Genomic DNA, 21,384 nt, shown 5'->3' with positions numbered 1-21,384 from the left:
ACATACCAAGGCGTGCTTGCTACACACGGGGCAGCTTTGACAGTTGGCACAAGTGTGTGACGCCTGAGACTAGTCTTCGGCCTGCTGCCTGGGATAACCACTGAGCCCTCAGGCGCCATACAGAGCGGCAGCAGCAGCGGTTTCGCCCCTCCCCCACCCCTCCTGGGCGGCGAACAGGTTTCCACGCGCACAGGCACCGTTGACTGCGGCAGCGGCTCCAACCTCCACCTGCGCGCGCCCGCGCCCTCCCGCCTCCGCTGTGCGCGCGCCCGCGCCCTCCCGCCTCCGCTGTGCGCGCGCCCGCGCGCGCACCCTCCTCCTGAAGGCGCTGCACGGGATCTCACCCACCGCGAGCGGCGCGGAGAAGGAAACGCTTTATTGGTGGAGCGGTTTAAAGAGAACTGTGACGTCAGGCAGCGTGAGGGCCAGTAGGCGAGCGAGAGGTGGGCGTCGCCGCGTAAGGGGGCGGGGGCGAGAAGCCGGTTGGAGGGAGCGCGCGGAGGCCGTTTCCTCACCGGATCATGGTGCGGTTCACCTTGACCATCGTCCGGCAGTGAGTGGCAGGGGGGCGGGGTGAAAGCGAGAGTCCGGACCCCAGTCCCCCCCCCCCCCCCCCACTGGCAGTGGCGGAGTCGCCGCCTGCCCCCGTGGAGAAACCTCCCCCCGCCCCCGGGCGGTGAGGCGAGGCGAGGCCGGCTCCGTGCTCCCGGGCCGGGGCCGCTCCCGCCGGCAGGTCCCCGGGCTCCGGCTCGGACCCTGGAGGGGGCGCGTCCCTCCCCTGGCAGGGCGGCTGCACCCACCCGCGCTAGCCGCGATGGAGCGAGGCCCCGCACGCGCTGGAGCCGCGGGGGGCGGGCACGGGCTGCTGCGGGGAGAAGAGGCCCGGGGCAGTCGCGGGGGCCGGAGGGGCCCGGGGCTCTCCTTAGGCCCCGAGTCTGGCTGTGAACCGCCTCCGCCCCTCGCCGCTGCGTCCCGCTGTCCGGTGTCTGGCGGGGCTCGTTGTTGGGCTGCCTGCGGCCCCCTGCGAGAAAGGAACTTCCGGCCTCTCCCTCCCCGCCCCCGCCTCTCGCCAAAGCTGGGCTGCGGCCCCCGGGCAGGAGGCGACACCGCGTTCGAGTCGGCAAAGCGAGGCGGGGAGTCCCCGGCCTGCCCCAGGGTGGGTGACTTGCTGTGGGGGCGTACACTGGTCCTGTTCAGCGCCTACAACGTTGCATCTCTCCGCAAGGCGGTGGCAAAACATTGCACCGTGGTTAGGGCAACCTGACCCCTGGTATAGGTGCGGCTGGGACAATGGAAGAATCCCTCTGTTAACCTACCTACAGAAAATCCCCTTCCCACAACGTGCTATGTGTCTGCTCCGTAGTGTACTCCTGAGGGAATTCTGTGCCCAAAACTTATGACTTCTGTGCAGAATATTTTAAAATTCTGTAAATTTTATGTGTCAAAATAACGCTATATAATCACACCGGTTTCAATTATTTTGGTAATTTATTTCAAAATACCTGTCAGCAAGTATGTCTGCGACAATACAGACACACACACAGTTTCCCCCAGGAGTAGAGAGCTGAAGAAACGCCCTATGATAACCCAGTTCCTGTTTCTCAGCCCCCTTCCCTATAGAGCCCAACCTTGGTGGCCCAGACACTTCCCCTGCTCCCAGCCCAGCCACAGCTCCTCCCAACTCAGACGCTCTCACTCTCTACTCCCCCCGGGAGCCAGCTGTGCCCTCACCCCAGACATTCACATCCCCTTCTCTACAGAGCCCAGGGATCCAGAGGAAGAAACTGCCTGATGCTGGCTCCAAGGCTTGAGCTGGGTTTCCTGTGCACCGCTGTCTCCTTCCTTCAGGGTGTGCTGGGAAACTCTCCAGTTCCCTCCCCCACACCTTGTCCTCTGTTTGCAAGCTGGGCTCTGCCAGGTATAGCAAGGGGCGTCGGACATATCTGCAGCCCCTTTTTGTGTGTGTGTGTGGGGGGGGGGGAGGGAAATTCTGCATGCACAACATTAATTTCTACAAAATTCTGTATTGTGCAGTGGTGCAGAATTCCCACCTGTGCCACTGTAGCACTTGTAGTGTAGACGTATCCTGAGTCGTAGCTTGCCTAGGCATTAGCTTTGCCTCACTACTGTGAATGGATGTTCCCTCATCCATTAGTTACTGCAGTGGTCATTGTTAGTATCGTAGTTACCTGTTACAAAGATTCCCAGACATAGTAGCTTTGGATGCATGCACGGTGTTTAAGATGCCATTGAATTTACCCATTCTTTCCCTCCCCTTTATTTACAGGAAATACACATTTGATAATGTTCAATGACAATTTTGTACCATCTCGGTGGACTCCTGGAAAGTGCCAGAAACCCAAAATCCATGCTTCTGTGCCCTAAGGGTACCTGACCCTGAATCTTGCAATCTGCTCATATCTCTACATTTCAGCTAATGTCCAAACGCTTTGCCCCTTTCTCTCTCCACCACTCTCTGAGGAGGGAATTCAAAATGGTTGATTTCTTGAGAGGAGACTAGACAGAATGTCTTTTCTGGCTGTGATTCAAGATGACTTTGAAGTCTCCTTTTGTACTATAAAGTGGTACTTTATTTAATTTCTGTTCTCAAGTGATTTCTCTACACTTTATAAACACTGGAGCTTCTTCTTTTGTGGATAAGCTAAATTTTGGAATATAGATTCTTGCTGTTTCTATAGCTGTCACATCCATTATTCAATGAAATGCACCCAAGGACATGTTACTACTTTCAGTAACGATGTGCTGCAGGGTGGGCAGAAGATCCAAAATGCTAACCTAAATGTGAGTGAGCTAGTAAGGATGTTAGGCCAACTACCCCTGCCTATCGGAAAACTAAAACTTTTTGGCTAATTATTTTGGGGACTTTTTGAATCACTTGAGATTCTTATCTTAATATGGTTTGGAGGCAATTTCCATTTCTGGCCGTAACAATTACAGCTCTACTTCAGTCTTTGGTAGGGACAACTATTAACTAATTGAAAGCGTGATATTTCTTGTGCTGTTGCTTGTTATGCTTTGTACAAAGCTCAAATATGGACACGTGCAATACTGAGGTATTTGGGTGGATTCTTACCTTCCCACTGTTAGAGGTGGGATGTGAAAAATTACTTTACAGCTTCTGATAGTTGTCATATAGTTATTAGGGAGCTTTTTGCATCCTTCTCATCAGTGAACTGAAGGGAATGTTTTCAAACAGGAATTAATTCAGGGAAGTCCTTTGGCCCTGTTATACAGGAGGATGATCACAGTGATCCTTTCTGGCTTTATAATCTATCACTCTGAAGATAATGACATTTCATCTGTTCAGGAGGTATAACTATTAATCACCATAAAGTCTAAAAATGTTTGAGTGCTAGGGAAGCACAAGACCCAAGGGTAGGATTCTAATTAAACTATATCTTTAGAGAAACATGTAGGTAATTCCCCTCCATCTTTTTTCCTTTCTAAATACCTGGGGAACTGCATTATGTAATAAAGGTGAAGCTTCCACTGTGAGGCACTTAAATCAGAAAATGACAAAACGAACATTTGTTCAAACCCCAATAGAGATCTTTTATTCTCTAACTATAAGGTAACAATATAGCGACATAGCAGTGAAACGATTATCATTGTGCCTCTCTCTTAAACTGTATTCTGAGAGACACCTTTTATCTCCTAGTTGAGACTTGTTCTTAAAATTAATTTACGGCTAGAGCATCTGTCCCCAAACTTTTCCCAGTTGAAGATGGCATTGGCAACTTGCTGGGGTCTGAGAGCTATGTCTAAATGCCATAAAATTGAACCTATTGTATATATGTCACATCTCTTTTATTAAGTCTTGAACTTTAACAAATATAGCAGGCATTTAAAAGAAAGCTTCATATAATAATGGACCCTTCCACCTACACAAACTTAGGTGCAGTTATTAGCTAACCTCTAAACTCCAGGCCAAAAGTAAGAAAAAAAATATATGCATTAAGGACAGAATGCCTGTTTAAAGATGTTACCTTCTCTAGCACTTTAGCTAAAGTTTGCAGAAGTTTTAGCAACTTTGACATCATTTTTTTGGAGTTTTTTCCTTTACAAACTACTCTGATTGTATCAAATGTACATTGTTTTATAATTCTAAAGAGTTTTGGTTTTGAACTTTTCCTGATAACTTCTATTTTGTTAAGCACTTAAAACTTAACAAAAGTTACTACAGAAGGGACCTAAATGCAGACGTCTGCCTTTCTCTATTTACAGCATATCAAGAATAAAATGTTGTGATACAGAAAGATGACATGCTGTGGTTTCAAATAACGTTCACGAGATGTAGTAGTTTAACCTATTAACTGTTTTGGAATAAAACCTAACATAATTCTTTGTTATAACATATTTTGTGACACATCCGTGGTAACATTCTGGGAAATACTTGTTGAAAATTTTGCATCTGGTAAATATTCTGTTAGAACTAAACATTCGAAATTATTCTTCTGTATTTTAGTAACCCATTAAGATAAAGACTGATTATATCAATGATTTTTGATGTTGCATAATGGGCACTGTTGCATGTGAGGCTAGTTAAGGCTATTTATAGACCAGCTTGGTTGGTCATAAGACCTACCTCTTGCCAAAAATACTCTGACTTGGCAGTGGTAGAGAGTTCATTTAGTAATAAGATAGTACTGTGGAAACAAGCACTGACATCATTGACTTCTTCAAAATATATAGCCTTAGCTTTTTCTCTCAGTCACAGTGGATCTCTGTGAAAAGACTTCTGTGTAATATGAATAGTGTACTGTCTAGTGTGGGCATGTGTGTGGAGAAATCAAAATCAAATTTCACCTCCATACCCCTGATTCAGATGTTTAAAGGCTATTTTCAAACAAAATATTTGAAAATATTGGGGGGAAAGTAATCTTTGTTTACTTTGCATAATACAGTTTTATGCTTGCACAATGCAACCCCAAATGTGGATTTTAATTATTTTCCTCTGGTTTGGATTATTCCTGTTTTCCTTTAAAAATCTAAATCCACTGATTTAGTGATCCAGCTGCAGTCTTCCCTTTTTGGTCAGTAGGAAAATACATCAGATTGAAACCATGGTTCTCTTTAGAAAATTTGAAATATTATGGTGGGATTTTCAAAAGTACTCTGCATTGGCCTGACTTTGCTTCCATGGACTTCAATGGGAACAGATTTAGGCTGATTCTGAGCATTTTTGAAAATCCCATCCTCACTGTCTACTTGGCAGTCTTATTGTATGTGCTATTGTGGGGAGTTCTTGCTGTCTTGTAGTGTTGACCATATTTTATTAGAATGATTGTCTTGTGAATCAGATGCCCTCCTTTTTAGAATCACATAAACTCTGTGGCAATTACAGCAGTTGTTTTATGTGGAAAGTATTTATGTGTAATTTATTGAGGAGAAATAGCCAGCCTTATGTGTGACCAGCCATCTGTCCAGATCATTTTGAGAACCTCTGTTACAGCATTGTCAATAAATAGTTCTTTGTTTGGAAAGTCGGCATTTTCGTTGGCCTTAATCCTGCAAATGATAAGGCATGTCATTTTACTCATGTGATAGGTCCATTGAAGTCAATACAGTATGCTTAAGTGTTATTGTCTGGATGATGGGGGGGGCTTTATTTGTACCTTTGAATAAAGTCAGCTTTATATTGCAATGATTCAAACTTCTGCTTCCATCTCTTTTATTTTGAAAACCATCCAGAGATCTCAGTAAAAATGTAGAAATAGGAGAATGGAAAGACTTAATCTGTCCCTCTGCCAAAACAAGATTACCCATAAAATACTCAAAAGCATTGTCCAGTATATTTAAGTGGTCAAAGCAGGATTCCTTCTGCTCCACTATCAGGAAAGTGTTGTTTATGGTATTTTAGGCCTCGGAATAAGAGCATCCACACATTTGCTTCAAATTCGCACCCTACCTTATTCTGGATTAATTTTCATGTGTAGATAAACCCTTTTATTTTCCTTTCTGTTTCTTTAATTCTATTTATGTCCCTCCACCTTTTGTACCCCTAAATTATTTTCCTTCTTTGGTTTTCATACTTTCAGATTTATTGTTATGTTTTGTATAGGCTCACTTTCAAAGCATAGGTGTCTGATTGAAAAAAGTGGAGTGGTGTGCATTTTCCATAAAATGACTATCTTAGGATGGAGATAAGGTTTTAATAGATAACTAAATAGTGCTGAGTTAACTATGAAATTAAGCAACTACATTTACCATGATTCCAAAGAAGCTTTTTCTTAATGAGCACTGAAGGAGTAATTGGAACTAATTATTTTAAAAAGCTTCTGAAGTGTTACTGTGATAGCTTTAAGCACATCTTACTGAAACAAGATATTGTACTTACAGCAATGTGGTCCCCTTATAGTACTGAGCTGATGAGGTGTTTACGTCTGGTATCTAAATGTTTTTAAATTTTGACTGACTATTTTTAGACAAGGTTGTTCTTCTTTGTCTGAAATATTTCTGTCTTTCAGTGGAGAAACAAGATACAACAAAGACAAGATACTTCAAGGTTAGTGTCAATCCTGCTATGACCATTAGGTTGTTAGAGATTAAATAATTACATATACCTATGCAAGAGGGCAGCCTATGGTTAACTGAAATGTTACCAATATCAGGATGGATAAAAATGGATGACTTAAAAAAAATTAAATATTTAAATTAAGTACATGTTTCTTTAAAAAAATAAACCTATATAAAATTAACTTTGAAATTATGATGATCTATATTAAGGCCTAAGCGTAACTTAAACAATTTTAATATATACTAAATTTTAAAAAAAAGTACAAGTAGTATATGTTTGAAGCCCAAGTTTTAAAGGAAGTCAGACCACCGAACTAGTGGAAGTAACTGTCTAAGCATCTGTAACAGTAGTAGTCTCTGTTGCAGGTGCAGTGAGAATATTTTCTTTTCAGTGTATGTAGTTCAGTTCAGTTACTTACTGGTTCCTTCAAAGCTGAGAAGCTGATTGGGAATTGAAAAAGCAGAAAAGCTTGTTTTCCTCTCCCAGACTAAATAAAAATGAGGTGAGAGAGGAGGAGCTCTACTTGTTCTGAAGTTCTAAAGATCATGGTGATCATAAACAATCAGTTCAATTCACAAACAACTGATAATACATCCTTTATTTAATAAAATCATTTAGTTTCAAATGCAAAACATGTTTTGATCAACTTATTTTAATATGTATCCAGCACATTTAAGATGGTTTAACTAAAACAAAAAGCTGTTTTCATGCATTTTTAATTGAATTCCAATTTGCACCCAAATGCAGGTTGAGGCAAATCATGAGTTAAAAAAGAATTAATCATCTAGTAAATGTCATTCACCATTTTGCAGCATAATAAAATGAATGTAAAAATTAAATTTATTTTAAGCCATATAATTACTTAAATAAATGTGTATAGATGCATTGTATCCTCCTGGTTAGCAAAAAAGTACTAAACTTAGGTGTCTGTCTCAGGCTAATTTTTTTAAACAGTTTCTGGAGATATGACTATACTGTTCATCAGAAAATTGAGGGGAGAGAGAGCATTGTTTTGCTTATATTAAAAATTCTTATGGCTGTTTGCTGAGAAGCTCTCTTGCCTCCATGCTTTGGCACAAGGGTTTGAAATTTGGTAAGGGAATTGAATTTGTGCTCGGGATGTGCCTTTCTGCCAAAGTTGGGAGGATTGTTTTCTTTCCGATGGCAACACCAAGTTATGAGCTTTTTTGAAAAAAATCAGTTTGCACGTGCTCAGAGAGTTGTTAGCTTGGCAGCTAAATTCTTTGAAGATTCTAACTGTACCGAGCATGCTGCAGCCCAGGGCTGCATGGGCTGAGTAAGGCTCCCTGTAGTTGCTTCTTCTGACTGCTGTGGTGCCAGGCACTGAGAGCAGGAACACTCTTGTGCCGGGTGCTTCACCTGTAGGCATTCAGGCACAGTGAAGGAGGAAGCAGCCTGATTGGAATGCAGAAGCAACTAGATCCAGACAGTGCAAGGGATGTGTTGGTGGAGAGAGTAGATTGAGGTAAAAAGCCTGGGAGCAGGAGAGGAGAAGCGACTGATATTCTGAGATTGGGGGGGCAGGGGCAGTTAGGAAGACAGGGATTAACTGATCAAGGAGAGAAACTTGGATGAGGAGGGTGGTGAGAACTGGGAGCCGGGGTGCAGAAGACTGGGACTAGGACAGGGAGTTCAGAGGGAGAGACTGGGTGTAGGATGAGGAGCCCAGAGGGGTGAATACTGGGACTGGCTAGGCAAGGAACTGCAGGGTTGGGGATGTTGAATAAAGGTTGTGTAGTGACGGAGGCTGTCGTCTGTAGGACCCCTGCCTTGTTTGTTGCACAAGGTGGAAGGTGTATAGTGAATGAGGAGGACAATTGCAGAAAGAGAAAGGATGGTCTTACGGCTAAGGCAGTTGCATGCTGTCCGGGAGAAGTGGATCCTGTCCCTGGTCAGAGTTCTTACATGATGCTAGATAAGTCACCTAAACCAAACTTTTCAGCAGTGGCTGCTAACTTTGTGTTTCTGGCTATCTGAATGCACAACCTGAGACCCTGAGGTCTGATTTTTAGGAGTGTTGAGCATTCACAGCTGCAACTGAATTCAATGGAAGTGGTGCTTTGAGCTTACAAAGAACTATATAATGGTAACAACTCTGAAAAAACAGGCCTTAGGCATCTTAAATTGGACACCCAAAATTAGTGAATACTTTTGATCTTAATCCCTGTGCTTCAGCTCCACATCTGTAAAATGGGGATATAATACCCTGTTGCCTCACAGGAGTGTTGTGAAAATAAACTGTTTGTGAAGCACTCAGATATGATCATTGTAGAAAAACCCATGAGGAAAGGAATAATTTTATATTCAGAGAAGGGTTTGAATAGTGTACAGTAAACATTGCATGGAACTACATGTTGACCAATGAGTATAAAACAAGCTATTCTATAGCTGCTTAGTAAGTGAGCATTGTTTATTCTGTGTATTCTGAGGAAGGGATTTGGTGGAAAAAAATAGTATGTGATCATGTAATTACTCTATCATAATGCATGCAAATAAGGGGGGCTGAATTAAGCTTGTGCAGGCAACCTTAATTCTGGCATTTCTTAACTTATGAATGTTTTACTTTGCAACTGTGAAGTTCTTGTAACATGTGGTATATAATATAAATATAATTCATCATGCTCATGTTCTTAGTAAGAACTTTATCTTAAGTTGCTCACAAAAATTTTCTGATGAGATTACTTTCATAGATATTTGATGGAAAAGAAACAGCGTACCAACTGAGGCACTATCTAATAGCACGTTGATTGTCTCCAGCCACATCTGTCAGTTGATTTTTAGACTACCTCTTTTTACTGTTCACTAGTTTGAAATTGTATACTGGATATTATCACTTTGTTGTTTGGTACCCTTCCCACATGCAACTAAAGAGAATCTTTTAATATTTAAAACCTACAGGGTGGCCATAACTAGGTTTTGCAGGATTCACTTTAAGTCGATAGAGGTTGGTAAACATCTGTTTCATCTGACACTGAAATTGATGGGAAAAAATTCCATTGGTAGTAGTTGGGGTGAGTGCATCTTCTCCTCCATATCTTGTGCCTACAGGAATCTGGTGTCGCTGGCCTTGCTGCAGCCCTGCTGTCACAGGAGCAAGAGAGCGGGATCATGACAGCAGGGTTGCAGAGGGCTCCCTGCACTGTGGCAGAGCCAGTGACACTGATCCCTGCAGGCACAAGGTGTGGGGAAGACTGTGGTACTGGTGGGGCAGAGCAGAGACCCCTGGCCAGTGCTGTGAGGAGGAGGAAGAGCCCTTGGCTGTGGGGAAGGCCATCCCACTACTGAATGACTCAGTCCTTGGGCAGGAGCCATTCTGCAGTGGTGTGGTCTCCCCCTCATACTCCTTGGGGGGGGGGTTCTGCTGCATCAGGCCAGGACCACAGCTTCCCCTTGCACCTGTAGGGATCTGGCGTCACTGGCCATGTGGGGAGCCCTTTGCAGCTCCACTGTCATGGCCCCACTCACTCACCAGCCGGGAGTGCAGGAGCTGTCCCTGGACAGGAACCATTCAGCAGTTAGGTGGTCTCTCCTTCAGCCAGGGTCTTGTCCTCCTCCTTGCAGGGGTGGGGTGGGGGTCTGCTCTGTTGGGCGAAGTCTGCAGTCGCCTTCACACCTTACACCCTGATGCCTTGGGCCCCTCAGCTGCACAGAGAGCCCCCTGCAGCCCCATTGTCAGCACCATCCTGTCCCCGTCCTACTCCCACTTAACTTACTGCAAAGGTAAAAATCAAAATTAACAATCAGAAAATATTAAATAAAAATTGATAATTATCAAAATTGCAAAGAAATGAAAATCATAAGCTCTCACTTGGCCAGATACAGGTATACAGATATGTAGAAATCAAATTGCAATCTCTTGAGGTCCTGTTGCCTGTGTTGCCACTGAAGGCATAGAGGATGAAATCTTGGTGGATTTCTTTTGTGTGAGAACCACCTCTGTAGCATTGTTCTCCACTTATTCTGATCTGACAGGAAAGACACATACCCCGGCCTCTCGACCCCAAATGCCATTTTCAGGTAAGAATGTGGACCAGGGGAGAAGGAGATGAGGCTTGGGGTTGTTGGGAAGGCCACTCCCCATAGCATTATAAATTCCCCCCTTAGATCATTCTGGTCATCTTTAACACACTTATTGGCTACCTTCTTCAGATATGGAACCTCCTCTTACTCCTGCTCTTCCCCAAGGGGGATTTCTGGTGTCAGAAAGAGTGGGAGACAGCAGGGGAAGTATAATGTATTTACAGAATACATAAAGGAAAACAACTTTGAATAATCTTTTTTAATGGTGTGGAGGTAGGGGGATCAAACTATCTTGGCTTTGTCTCAAAAACATTCTGGCCTAAATTTTTAAAAATAGCTACTGATTATGGATGCCAAGGGACTCAAATTCACTAGTCACTCTTGAAAAATCAGGCTTCTGCATACGTGTTTTTTACTTTGATATATGTAAGCTAACTTTTTTGTTTTGTAATTTAAATACTGTACCAATAATCACTTTACCAATAATCATTCAGTGTGTTCCTAGAGTTATTACTTTTGTTCTTTCCCATTTAGTTTGCATGATGATTGAATTCTGAGTTTCACAGTAAAGGGAAATGGGGCAGAGATTGTCTTCATGTTTGCATGGCACTCCGATCCTGACAGGATTTGCTGAATGCTACTGCATTACATATAATTAATCATACATTAATTAAAATTCAAATGTTAAATTGTCTGGGAAAATTTTATTTTTCAGGACAAGGTGTGGATGAGCCCCTTTCTGCAACTGGTTTCAGACAAGCAGATGCTGCTGGTATATTTCTTAGTAATGTAAAGTTTACTCATGTCTTCTCAAGTGACCTCCTTCGAGCAAAGCAGGCAAGTACTTTTTCAGGCAATTGAAAGTAAATCTAAATCTCAGTACTTTGTGGGGCTGGGGCAATATAATGCAGTGGCAATTTTGAAGGAGGGAGTAAGTTTGGAACTAAAATGTTTTATGTAGAAGGTGAGCTCTTCTCCAAAGAATGAAGGAAGCTTAAAAGATACCACTGAGTTAACATACATCAGCCATGACTTGCATCTTCAGGGAACACTGTACATTAGGGGTCATGGGTATTTTTTCAATATACATAACCATGGAATTCTGCTACATAAGTTCCTCTCAGGTAGTGGTGATAGGAGCTCAAGAGAATCTGGCTGTGATGATGGTGAATATTCAAGGAAAATCTGTTTATAAGAAGATCAACAGCTGACATTGCCAGTAGTAACCCATTAAGTTTTTAATTAACTGAGAGAGACCAGAAGCAAAAAGTTCAGGGGCAATGGCTGCCACTATATAGGAACTTCTAAGATCTTTTTTAATTAATTCTAAAAATATGCTAAGAAGTGGTTTAGGTTTAAAAACTACATCAGTTTTTTAGCTTAATAGTGACACTTCCATCTTTACTTAATATGGTTAATAGAGGATATTCAACACAGTAACAAAATGGTGAAAGAGGAGAGGTCAGAAGCATAAAACAGAAGGGTAAAAAATAAACAGTACCTAAATAATTTGAAGGTATTAAGACAGTAGGACCCAACAAAATTAATATTTTAACTCTCTAAAGGATTTAGTAGAAATAGTATCCATAGTGCCCTGCACAGATACAAAATTTATATCCACAGATATAAGTTGGTATCCACAGAGCTGCAGGGCTGTACCAGGAATCTCAGCGGCAAAAGCAGCAGCACATTGGGCCGCTGCTCCCAGGAGCCAACACCCTGCATTGCCAGCTGTCCCTGATCATGCTAGTGTGTGCAAGCAGCTTGCACGCTCCTGGTTAGGAGACTCAGACCACTGCATGGAAGGGACTGCTGTCCGGGAGCATGTGAGCTGCTTGCACACGTTAACTTGACGAGGGACAGCTGCCGGTGAGCCTGGTGTCTGCGAGTGAGCGAGGCTGGGGGTGAGACTGCAGGGTGGTACAGCCATGCCGGAGGAGCTGCCAGCACAGGCTGCTGGCTCCTGGGAGCAGTGGCCTGACATGCTGCTGCTTTCACCTCTGTGGTTCCAGGTAGAGCCCTTAGAGCTCTGTGGATACCAATTTATATCCATGGATACTTGCGTCCGCGGACATAAATTTTGTGTCTCTGCAGGGCTCTAAGTATCCAAACCACTGCCAGGTATCTTTGAGAACTTGTGGAGAATGGACTGAATTCCCAAGTGACTGGTAATAGGCTAACATGCATTAATGCCTATTTAAGGAGAAAGAGAAGGGGGGACCTTGTTAGTCTAACAAGCTTAACTTTAATACCTGGTTGCTTCACAAGACAATATTTGTGCTCTTAGTGGAAAACAAAAATTGTAGATCCCACAAGTTAATCAAAAACGTAACATTAAACCAACTTAACTATTTTCTTTGATAGCAAATAAAGGAAATTGAATGGTTGTAGTATAGGTTAACTTTATTAACTTGTATGATCTTGTTGCACATTAATAGGACCCTACCAAATTCATGGCCATGAAAAAAAATGCAATCATGTAATTAAAGACGGTATCATAATGCAGATGCACAGGCAGCCATAATTCTGGCATTTTTTAACTTCTGAGTGCTTGACTTTGCAATCTTAATATATTGGTTATGTCATATATAATGTTTGCTTTCCTTGGTATATCACAACTTAGTATCACAAGCAACTCCTGCTGTGTGGCAGAACCTATCTACATCACTTAACCACCTCCTTCCTAACAATTAATTACTATTTTTTTCCCTGATGAACCTTTTAACATCCAAAAATGGTATTTTTATATGACTTTGTACATTTATTTTTTCAGACTGCATCCACAATTATAGGAAAAAATAAGTTTTGCAAAGATATTGTAATACAGTATGATGCAAGACTGCGAGAGAGGGTAAGTGCCAAGTTACTAGTTCGTGTCTTTAAACTGAATAATTTGTAAATGTAACTTACCACTTATGATACAAATATTTTAAATTTCTCTTTTATCTGAATGCTTAGGTAGCTTGATAATTCATCCTTTGTAATTATGAAAGTTGCAATTCTGCCATTAGGTATACGGAGGCTTTCATTTGCTTCAATGCTTTCTGCATTCATACTAGGCAGAATTTGACTTTAACTCTAACTTATATAATCACCTGCAGACTCTTTTACTTACCCAATTAATCTTTTTTTTTTTTTTTTTTGGTCTACACAAATGCATAATTGTACCTCTTGTATGAGTTTAACTATAACTTGAACAGAATAAACTGAGTCTGAGGCATGTTTTAACCTAAGTTATGGCTGTTACAACGTTAACAGGAAGGTGTACTCAAGTTGTTATAGTACTGGTACATTCAGCTTAATTTTAAATGAAAGGAGACACTACCAAAAAAAAAAAAAAGATAGCAAACTGCCAAAGGTAACCCTGTTAAAAGAAGGAAAAAGCTGTAGCATTTCCTCACTTCCCCCTCTCTTTCTTTTTCCTTGAAGAATCAGGAAGGCTTTTGTTCCCTAGAAGATGGCTGCAATGCAGTCATGTTCCGGAGGCTGCATTCTTCAAATATACAATACACATACCAGTTGTTCCGGTGATAAGCCCTACTGGAGGGAAGGGAATGAGAGGAAGGAGGAAAATTAAGGCTTTTTTTTTAAAGGGCTTTGTAAAGTGTCTTCCTTTTCAGAAGTTTCAGAACCCTGATTTCTTTGCTTTTGTGAATTCTTTCATGGACAATTTTGAGCCTTTCAGCTTCGGCTGAAGGGGGTAAGATATTGAGGTACCTTTTGTTGCTAACAAACAACTTCAATTCTGAGTCCGGGAATAAATTAGAGAAGAGCTGTTATAGTAAGTAATGGAGATTTGCTTGTTCACTGTATGGATATTGAAATCACTGTAGTGATTATGTAAGTAGAGTGCAGGGATTTGTATAACTCAGGGAGGGATTATACATTTGTGCATTTTCTTAACTGTATAGCATCCCCTGCCTGTTTTCTCAAAATAGTAAGCATTACTACAGCAATTTCACCATCATGATGCCTAGTAACATAGAAGTAAACCTGACTTTCACTTAAATATATTATCTGTTCTCACATACTGTGATGTAGTGTGGGGATGTGGTGGTGTTGCATTCCACCTTTGGGGTGGATGAATTGATTCCTGTGTTGTTTGTAAAGTCCTTTGGGATGAAAGATGCTCTATAAATATAAGGTGTATAATACAATGTGTACTGTGAACTGAATGTCTATATGCAACATCTGATAAAGATGATAAAGATTACTTTTACAATGAGACGTTTGGTCTGTTTCACTGTGAAACAAGGGGGTATGTGCTTGGGATTCTGTCTGCATTTTCTGCTGTGAATTTAGCATTTGAGGCTTTTATAATCTCAGCCAACTCATTATAATTAACACATGGTTACAAATTCTTAGGGTCAGAGAACTAAAAATATATATTAAAGTACTTTTTTTTCCAATCTTAAGAAAAAAACGAACCCAAACTAACCTGTCCATAGCTGTGAAATATAGCCTTTTTTTGGATGCTCCAAGAGTATTTTTAACAGCTAGAGTGCTCATATTGAACAAAATCCCAATGACTAGTTTTCTGAATTGATTTTTATTCTGTGAATTATGGGAGAGATTTCAAAGGCATAAGAGGACAGTTGGGTGACCATTTGTACTTTTGAAAATGTTCCTGTATGTTGAGTATCACTTAGCTACAGCAGAATCCCAATGCTTTCTATTTGGACTTTGAAGGTTTATATTACAAACAAGTGATGACATAGGTCATTGTAACCTTTACATTATAACACTACATTGTAACCTTTACAGTATAACATTACATAGGTCATTATAACCTTTATTGGGATTTTGTGACCAAGAATGATAGAAAAATTCTGGCACATAGACCAAGAACAGCCCAAGATAAATTTCAGGTAGATGCTAATGTTTCAAATGTTGGCTCTTTCATTAAATTAGAAATGTGTGATTACTTTAAAATGACTTATTTGGAGAAACTAACACTAAATGAAATAGCACAAATACAGACCTCTTCAGACATTTGGTATGGAGTGAGAGTGCTGTTCAACCTGTTGCCTATATTAAAAGGGAAACAGGAACAGAATCTTTAAATGAAGTTTGAGTTTGAATTTGTATGACTGACTTTTTCTTAATATTTAGTAAATCCTTTTCTATAAATGGTCTTTTCTAGAAATATGGGATTGCTGAAGGAAGGCCATTGAGTGACCTAAAGGCAATGGCAAAGGCTGCTGGAGAGCAATGTCCTTCGTTTACACCATCTGGAGGAGAAACTCTAGATGAGGTATGGTATTACCACTTGTTTGTTCAGGCCCCATTTTCCATGTTACCTTACACATTTTCTTTATACTAGTGCTGACACCTCTGTATTTTTAATGAAAGAATGCTGCTATTACTCCTGGGGGGAATTCTCTGCTACTGCGCAGGTGCAGAATTTATGTACCCTGCAGATTTCTTTGCTTCCCTGCAGAAAAATGGCTTTCTGATGAGGAAGCCACAGGAGCAGTCATGCGACCCTCCCCAGCAGTAGGTTTTGGGTGCTCAGAGGTAAATCACTGTGGGGCAGGAGGTGGGACTGGGGAAGACCCTGCATTGCATCCGGGGCCGAGTCAGACCCACCTCCAGATTTCTTCCCTGGCTACAGGAAGCTCTTCAAACTCCTCCCCATCTCCCCCCTGCACCCATCACTCCTCAGGTATCCCTGCTTAGGAAGCTGCTCCCTCATCTGTCCTACCCTTGTACATCCAGACCTCTTCATACCCAGACCCTCCCGCCAAGCCTCACCCTCCTGCACTCAGACCCCCTCAATGAGCACCACAACCCCGACGAGCCACCCACACCCAGATCCCCACCCCACTGAGACCCAACTAGTTGCACCTGGATCCCCATCCACTGAGACCCACTCCCCCTGCCCCCCTGCTGAGCCCCAAGCACCTTCACCTGAATCCCCTTCAGAGTCCCATTACCATTGCTCCCAGAACCCCACAACAAACCCTTGTGCATCCAGATCCACTCCGCACCCCACTGAACTGCCTGCATATCTGGATCACCCCACTCTAAGCCCTTCCACATTTGGATCCTGCTTTACTGAGCCTGCCTCCCACACCTGGTGCGTCTGGCATGGAGGGGCAGGGCACTGGGGTGTTTCTGGGGCAGGCCCCGTCCTTGTATTGTGTCAGGGTTGGATGCAGCCTCACCGCAGAGTCCATGACCCCAGGGGGGGATGGGCATGGGAAGTTGCACTGTGCTCACCCACCTCTGTGCAGCCAGTGTCCTGTGCTCCTCAATTAAATTAGAAATGCATGATTACTTTAAAATGACTTATTTGGAGAAACTAACACTAAATGAAATAGCACAAATACAGACCTCTTCAGACATTTGGTGTGGAGTGAGAGTGCTGTTCAACCTGTTGCAGCCTCCACATTTATTTGACAAATAAAATTTGCAGAATTTTAAAATATTGTGCACAAATTTTAATTCTTTTGGCGTAGAATGCCCTCAGGAGTAAATTTTTCTATTGCAGGCATAGCTCAACCAGAAGTGTCTTTTATCAGTTCCATTCTACTGTGTTCCCTTTTACTAGAATGGATTTAAATACTGTCTTTCTATTCTCCTTTAGTCTTGATATGTTTATTTGGAATCATCATGCAGATAGCTGTCAGTTGGCTACATTTGAATTTAAAAAACTTTGTGTCCCAAGTGATCGGTACAGAAACCTGTTGAGCTCAAAATTGACTTTGTGTTTGGTACCTTTAGTGTGTATGCACTGCGGTTGGGTTTGTGTTTTTGTTTTCTGTCCTATTCGATGGGGGGGCTACATCATCCTGAAATCATCATCCAACCTGAAACAACTAGACCTGATGGCAATGGCAACTGATTTGGGTTTTTTTCCCCTAAATCGAAAATTAGCCCATGGATAGCTGTATGATAAATTAGTCTATTATCTTAATGAAAATGAGAAATTATCTTCATCGTCAACCTCCTTGGATTTAGAGGGCTGAGAACTAATAATCGTCTCCATGTTTAGTACTTTGACCTGCTACTGTAACTGCCATGTGGAAGCTCGTTTACCTTTGTCTGATACACCTACTTAAGTTTTCTAGTCAGTCTTTGTGGATTACGTAACTTATATGTGTCGTAAAATAATTGACAGTGAAATTATAAAGCCATTAAAAAGAAACCAGTAAATTCACTGGACAGAGTTATTGCAGTCATCACAAATATATTCTTTTTTCCTAACACTTTTTAGGTAAGGGCACGTGCAAAGAGTTTCTTTGAATTTCTGTGTCAACTTTCTATTGAAGAAGAGTGTCAGAAAGAACAAGCTGTTCTGGGTATGGCAGACAATGGCTTGGAAACATTGGAAGGAAAACCAGTTTTCCCTTTGAGAAACCACTGCTGTGGACTTGAACTTAATTCTGATACTGACAAAGATACAAAAATGTTAAATCCCAATATATTGGTGGTGAGTCATGGGGCATACATGAGAAACTGGTTTGGTTATTTTGTTTTGGATCTAAAGTGCACTTTACCATCAGCTTTAAAAAAGTCTCAGTTATCTTCTGTGAGCCCTAATACTGGAGTGAGTCACTTCATTATAAACCTTGGAAATGGAGATGTGATGAAACCTGAAATCAGCTGTATTTGTCTTAATCGAGATGATCATTTAGCAGATGTGAATACTGAAAATGTGTAGCTCAAACAATTAAAATGTTAGCAATATTAAATGTATTTTATAGCATTTTTAGTCTTAAGTTATTTAAGCATGAGAAATAATTTATTTTAAAAAATACTCTTAATTAGCAAAGAAGTCTTGACTAAGTTCATGTTATATTTGGAAAATTGGTCTTAATAGTTAATTGGGTTGACTTGAATTCAGTTATTGGCACTGTACTGCAAGATTCTGAAGAATTATAATAACCTGTTTTACAATAATATACACAGTAAGATGACCTTAGTGCTTGATAGTAATTCAGTATTGTAAAAATTATACTAAAACGTATTCTTTATGAACAGGAACTTAAAGATATTACTATTCAGGACTCCTGGATATCTGTTGCTATAGTGTTTTTTATATCTTTTTACCATTCTATCAAAAATGTTATGGATATCATCAGCTGTTTTTCAAAGGTATTACATGACAAAGAGTTTAGAAATACTGTAACTAAGGAAGTTAATTTTTTCTCCAACCTACTGTGCTATAACTTTATATATGTAAGTTGTTTTTTATAAATGTAAATGTGTTCCTATTTTAATGTAATAGTATAACCTAGTAGAGGGAGCATTGTCTAGTGGGAAGAGCATGGAACAGTAGGTGTTTTGGGGAAGACCTGGCTCTGCCACTGACTAGCTGTGAGACCCTGGGCAAGTCTCTTAATCTCTCCATGTCTGTTTTCCCATCTGTAAAAATGCAGTGTTGATTGTTTAAAACTGTTAGTAGGGTGAGGAGTGCTAACTTGCGCATAGCCAAAGTTATGGCCTCTGTCCTGAAAAGGAATTCTTGCACATGGAACATTGTGTCTAGCTAGAGTCCCAATGGTTTAAATGGGACTCTCATGAGTGGTTACGTTTGCAGGGTCTAGGCTGCTGTAAGCACTCAATGAGTGCTTATGGTTACTGGTAATACTGTATGTTCTTCCACCTTTTGGGGTGTCTTTATTATTCACATGTATGAGTGCATATGTAATGACTCTGTATATGTTGTAGTAAAACTATGCTCGCAATTTGCATATCTTAAAAGATTGTAAATAAAATCATTAAAGCTCTATGTGTAGAATTTCTTGGATTTTCAGCATGCCATATGTCATCCCCAAGGTTTATTTTTGATACAGGATTTGTGCTTAGCCTTGTAGAATAAGTATCTTCTTATATTGGAACTATTAGAGGGTGGTCTCTCGGATTGACTGTACAACTGACAAACAGAGCTACTTTCTAACATGTTAGTCAAGTTGTCTTTTAAAGGGGCCTTGTATATGTCAAAGTGCTTTACTGATTAACACCTAAGCATTAACACAGAAATTTGTTTAATGTTGCAATATTTAAAATTGAAGCTGCTTACAACTTTAACTTTTTGGGCTGAAAATTTCAAAGGTGGGGGTCTGGCTCAGTCTAATCTTTTTTAAAGTTTCATCTAAACTAGATGCAGCCATTTCAACAAATGAAATTAAAGGAAAATACATTGTTTTGCCCATATCTTTTCTAATTCTTACAATGACTTCATTGAAGTTCTCGTGCACCCATGCTTTGAAGCAGAGACTTGAACCTTTATGGATGGAGAAGGTTATCCTGGTGTAAGGGATGTCTCTTGCTGTCCCTATGAAAACCCTCCCGAATTTGGCTAAGTTATAACTTCTGTGGGGGGGAAATAGCAATTTGCACATGCTAAGTAATAAGTTTTTTAGAGGCTGGCAACTAAATTCTCCAAAGATTCTGTGTGCACTGAGTGTGTTTCATCCCCACAGAGCTCCCCTGGGTAGACCAGACAGCCGTGTGTCATCCCCATGAAGCGACTGAGAATTCTCCATCCCAGGGATGCTGGGGATGAGCAGGGCTCTCTGCCTTAGCTTCTACTGGCTGTTAAGGGCTGCTGTGGTAATGAGCATGGGGATGGTCTCTTCTGTGCTTTCAGTGGTGCTCCTTGTGGTACCCAGGCTGCACTGAGAAAGAAATAACTTCCCTCTTCCAGACTGGGATAGAACCAAGTGGGGTGGAAGACTCAGACTAAAGGGGATAAGGGTGGAAGGGAACATGAGCAGAAAGGTCTGTAACCACAAGAGTGCAATCTCTTCCAAAACCTGGAATTGAACCCAGGATTCTGGAGTGTGAACATTCCTTTGCTGTCTAGCAAATAGCTGTGAAACACATTGACAAAAATCTCTTCCCAGGCTAGTGTTGATCTGCATAGAGGATATAAGGGCCTACTACTGCTACATTACTCAACTGGTAGAGGTCTGTTCTGTGGGCTAGAACCTTCCAGATGACCTAGCTGAGCTGTCAGTATGATTCCACATGGACATTTTTTTCAGTTTACTTTATTAAAAACTTAAATTACATTTTTAAAAAATCCATCTTAAAAACACATTGATACAAAGACAGTTACTCAAAAATAGGTAATCCAGACACAAACTTGTCTGTGGTGGTGATCATCTTTACTAGTAGCCAAATATCAAGAGAATTTCCTTCTTGTTGGTGCTTTAAATAGGTTGAGCTTTTCCATGTCCTATATTTTGTCAGCCACCAGTTGACAGCAGGTCTATTTTATTTTCTTCCAGCATGTTGTGTTGTGTTTTGATGCCACAAGTAAGTGAGTTATCAGTTTGCCACTTCTTACAGGTAAGGTTTTGTCAAATGGAAGCCCCAAGTAGAAACCAGCTGTATCCCACAAGTCATTGTAACCTTTGTTGAACATAGTCTCCCATCACAGTGTTGGGAAATGAGACCCAGTGGGTCGAGCAGAGAATGGAATCAGATGAGCCAGTAATGGGAAGTGTGTGTGTAGGGAGGTAAGTCTGATGAGGAAATAGGGTGTGGGGGAGGAATTGGGACCAGCTCAGCAAAGAGACTGGGGACAAAGTTTGTGGATGGGGTGGCATTTGGAATAGCTGGGCAAGGGGACTGGGACTAGAAGCAGGACTGGGGGAAAGTGTCCTGGTGAGAGGAATGAGACTGGGTCAAGAAGTCAATGCTGGGGAAGAAACGGGACTGTAGCAAGGGTAGGTTGGAGCAGATTGGGTCAAGCTTGAGAGGGAGTGGGCAGAAGAATCTTTGCACATTAGAGCACACTTTCTTGGAAGGGAGCTCAAGATTTGAGTCTCCTCATTCTTCTGCTATCAGCA

General features: G+C 41.6%; 1 protein-coding gene across 1 annotated transcript; it reads left to right on the top strand.

Annotated features, from left to right (window-relative positions):
• The first annotated feature begins 446 nt into the window (after nucleotides 1-446).
• Nucleotides 447-19,314, top strand: TIGAR (TP53 induced glycolysis regulatory phosphatase). Its single transcript, XM_084636910.1, has 6 exons — nucleotides 447-553; nucleotides 6,489-6,526; nucleotides 11,295-11,416; nucleotides 13,353-13,430; nucleotides 15,723-15,833; nucleotides 17,799-19,314. The coding sequence occupies exons 1-6, from the start codon at nucleotides 522-524 to the stop codon at nucleotides 18,243-18,245; spliced, it is 828 nt and encodes a 275-aa protein (XP_084493036.1). The 5' UTR covers nucleotides 447-521; the 3' UTR covers nucleotides 18,246-19,314.
• The last annotated feature ends 2,070 nt before the right edge of the window (nucleotides 19,315-21,384 follow it).

This window comes from Lepidochelys olivacea (assembly GCF_965140295.1).
Source record: "Lepidochelys olivacea isolate rLepOli2 genome assembly, chromosome: 1".
Taxonomy (NCBI): domain Eukaryota; kingdom Metazoa; phylum Chordata; order Testudines; family Cheloniidae; genus Lepidochelys; species Lepidochelys olivacea.
Note: the sequence above shows the minus strand (reverse complement) of the source record. Positions and strands in the feature narration are given on the sequence as shown.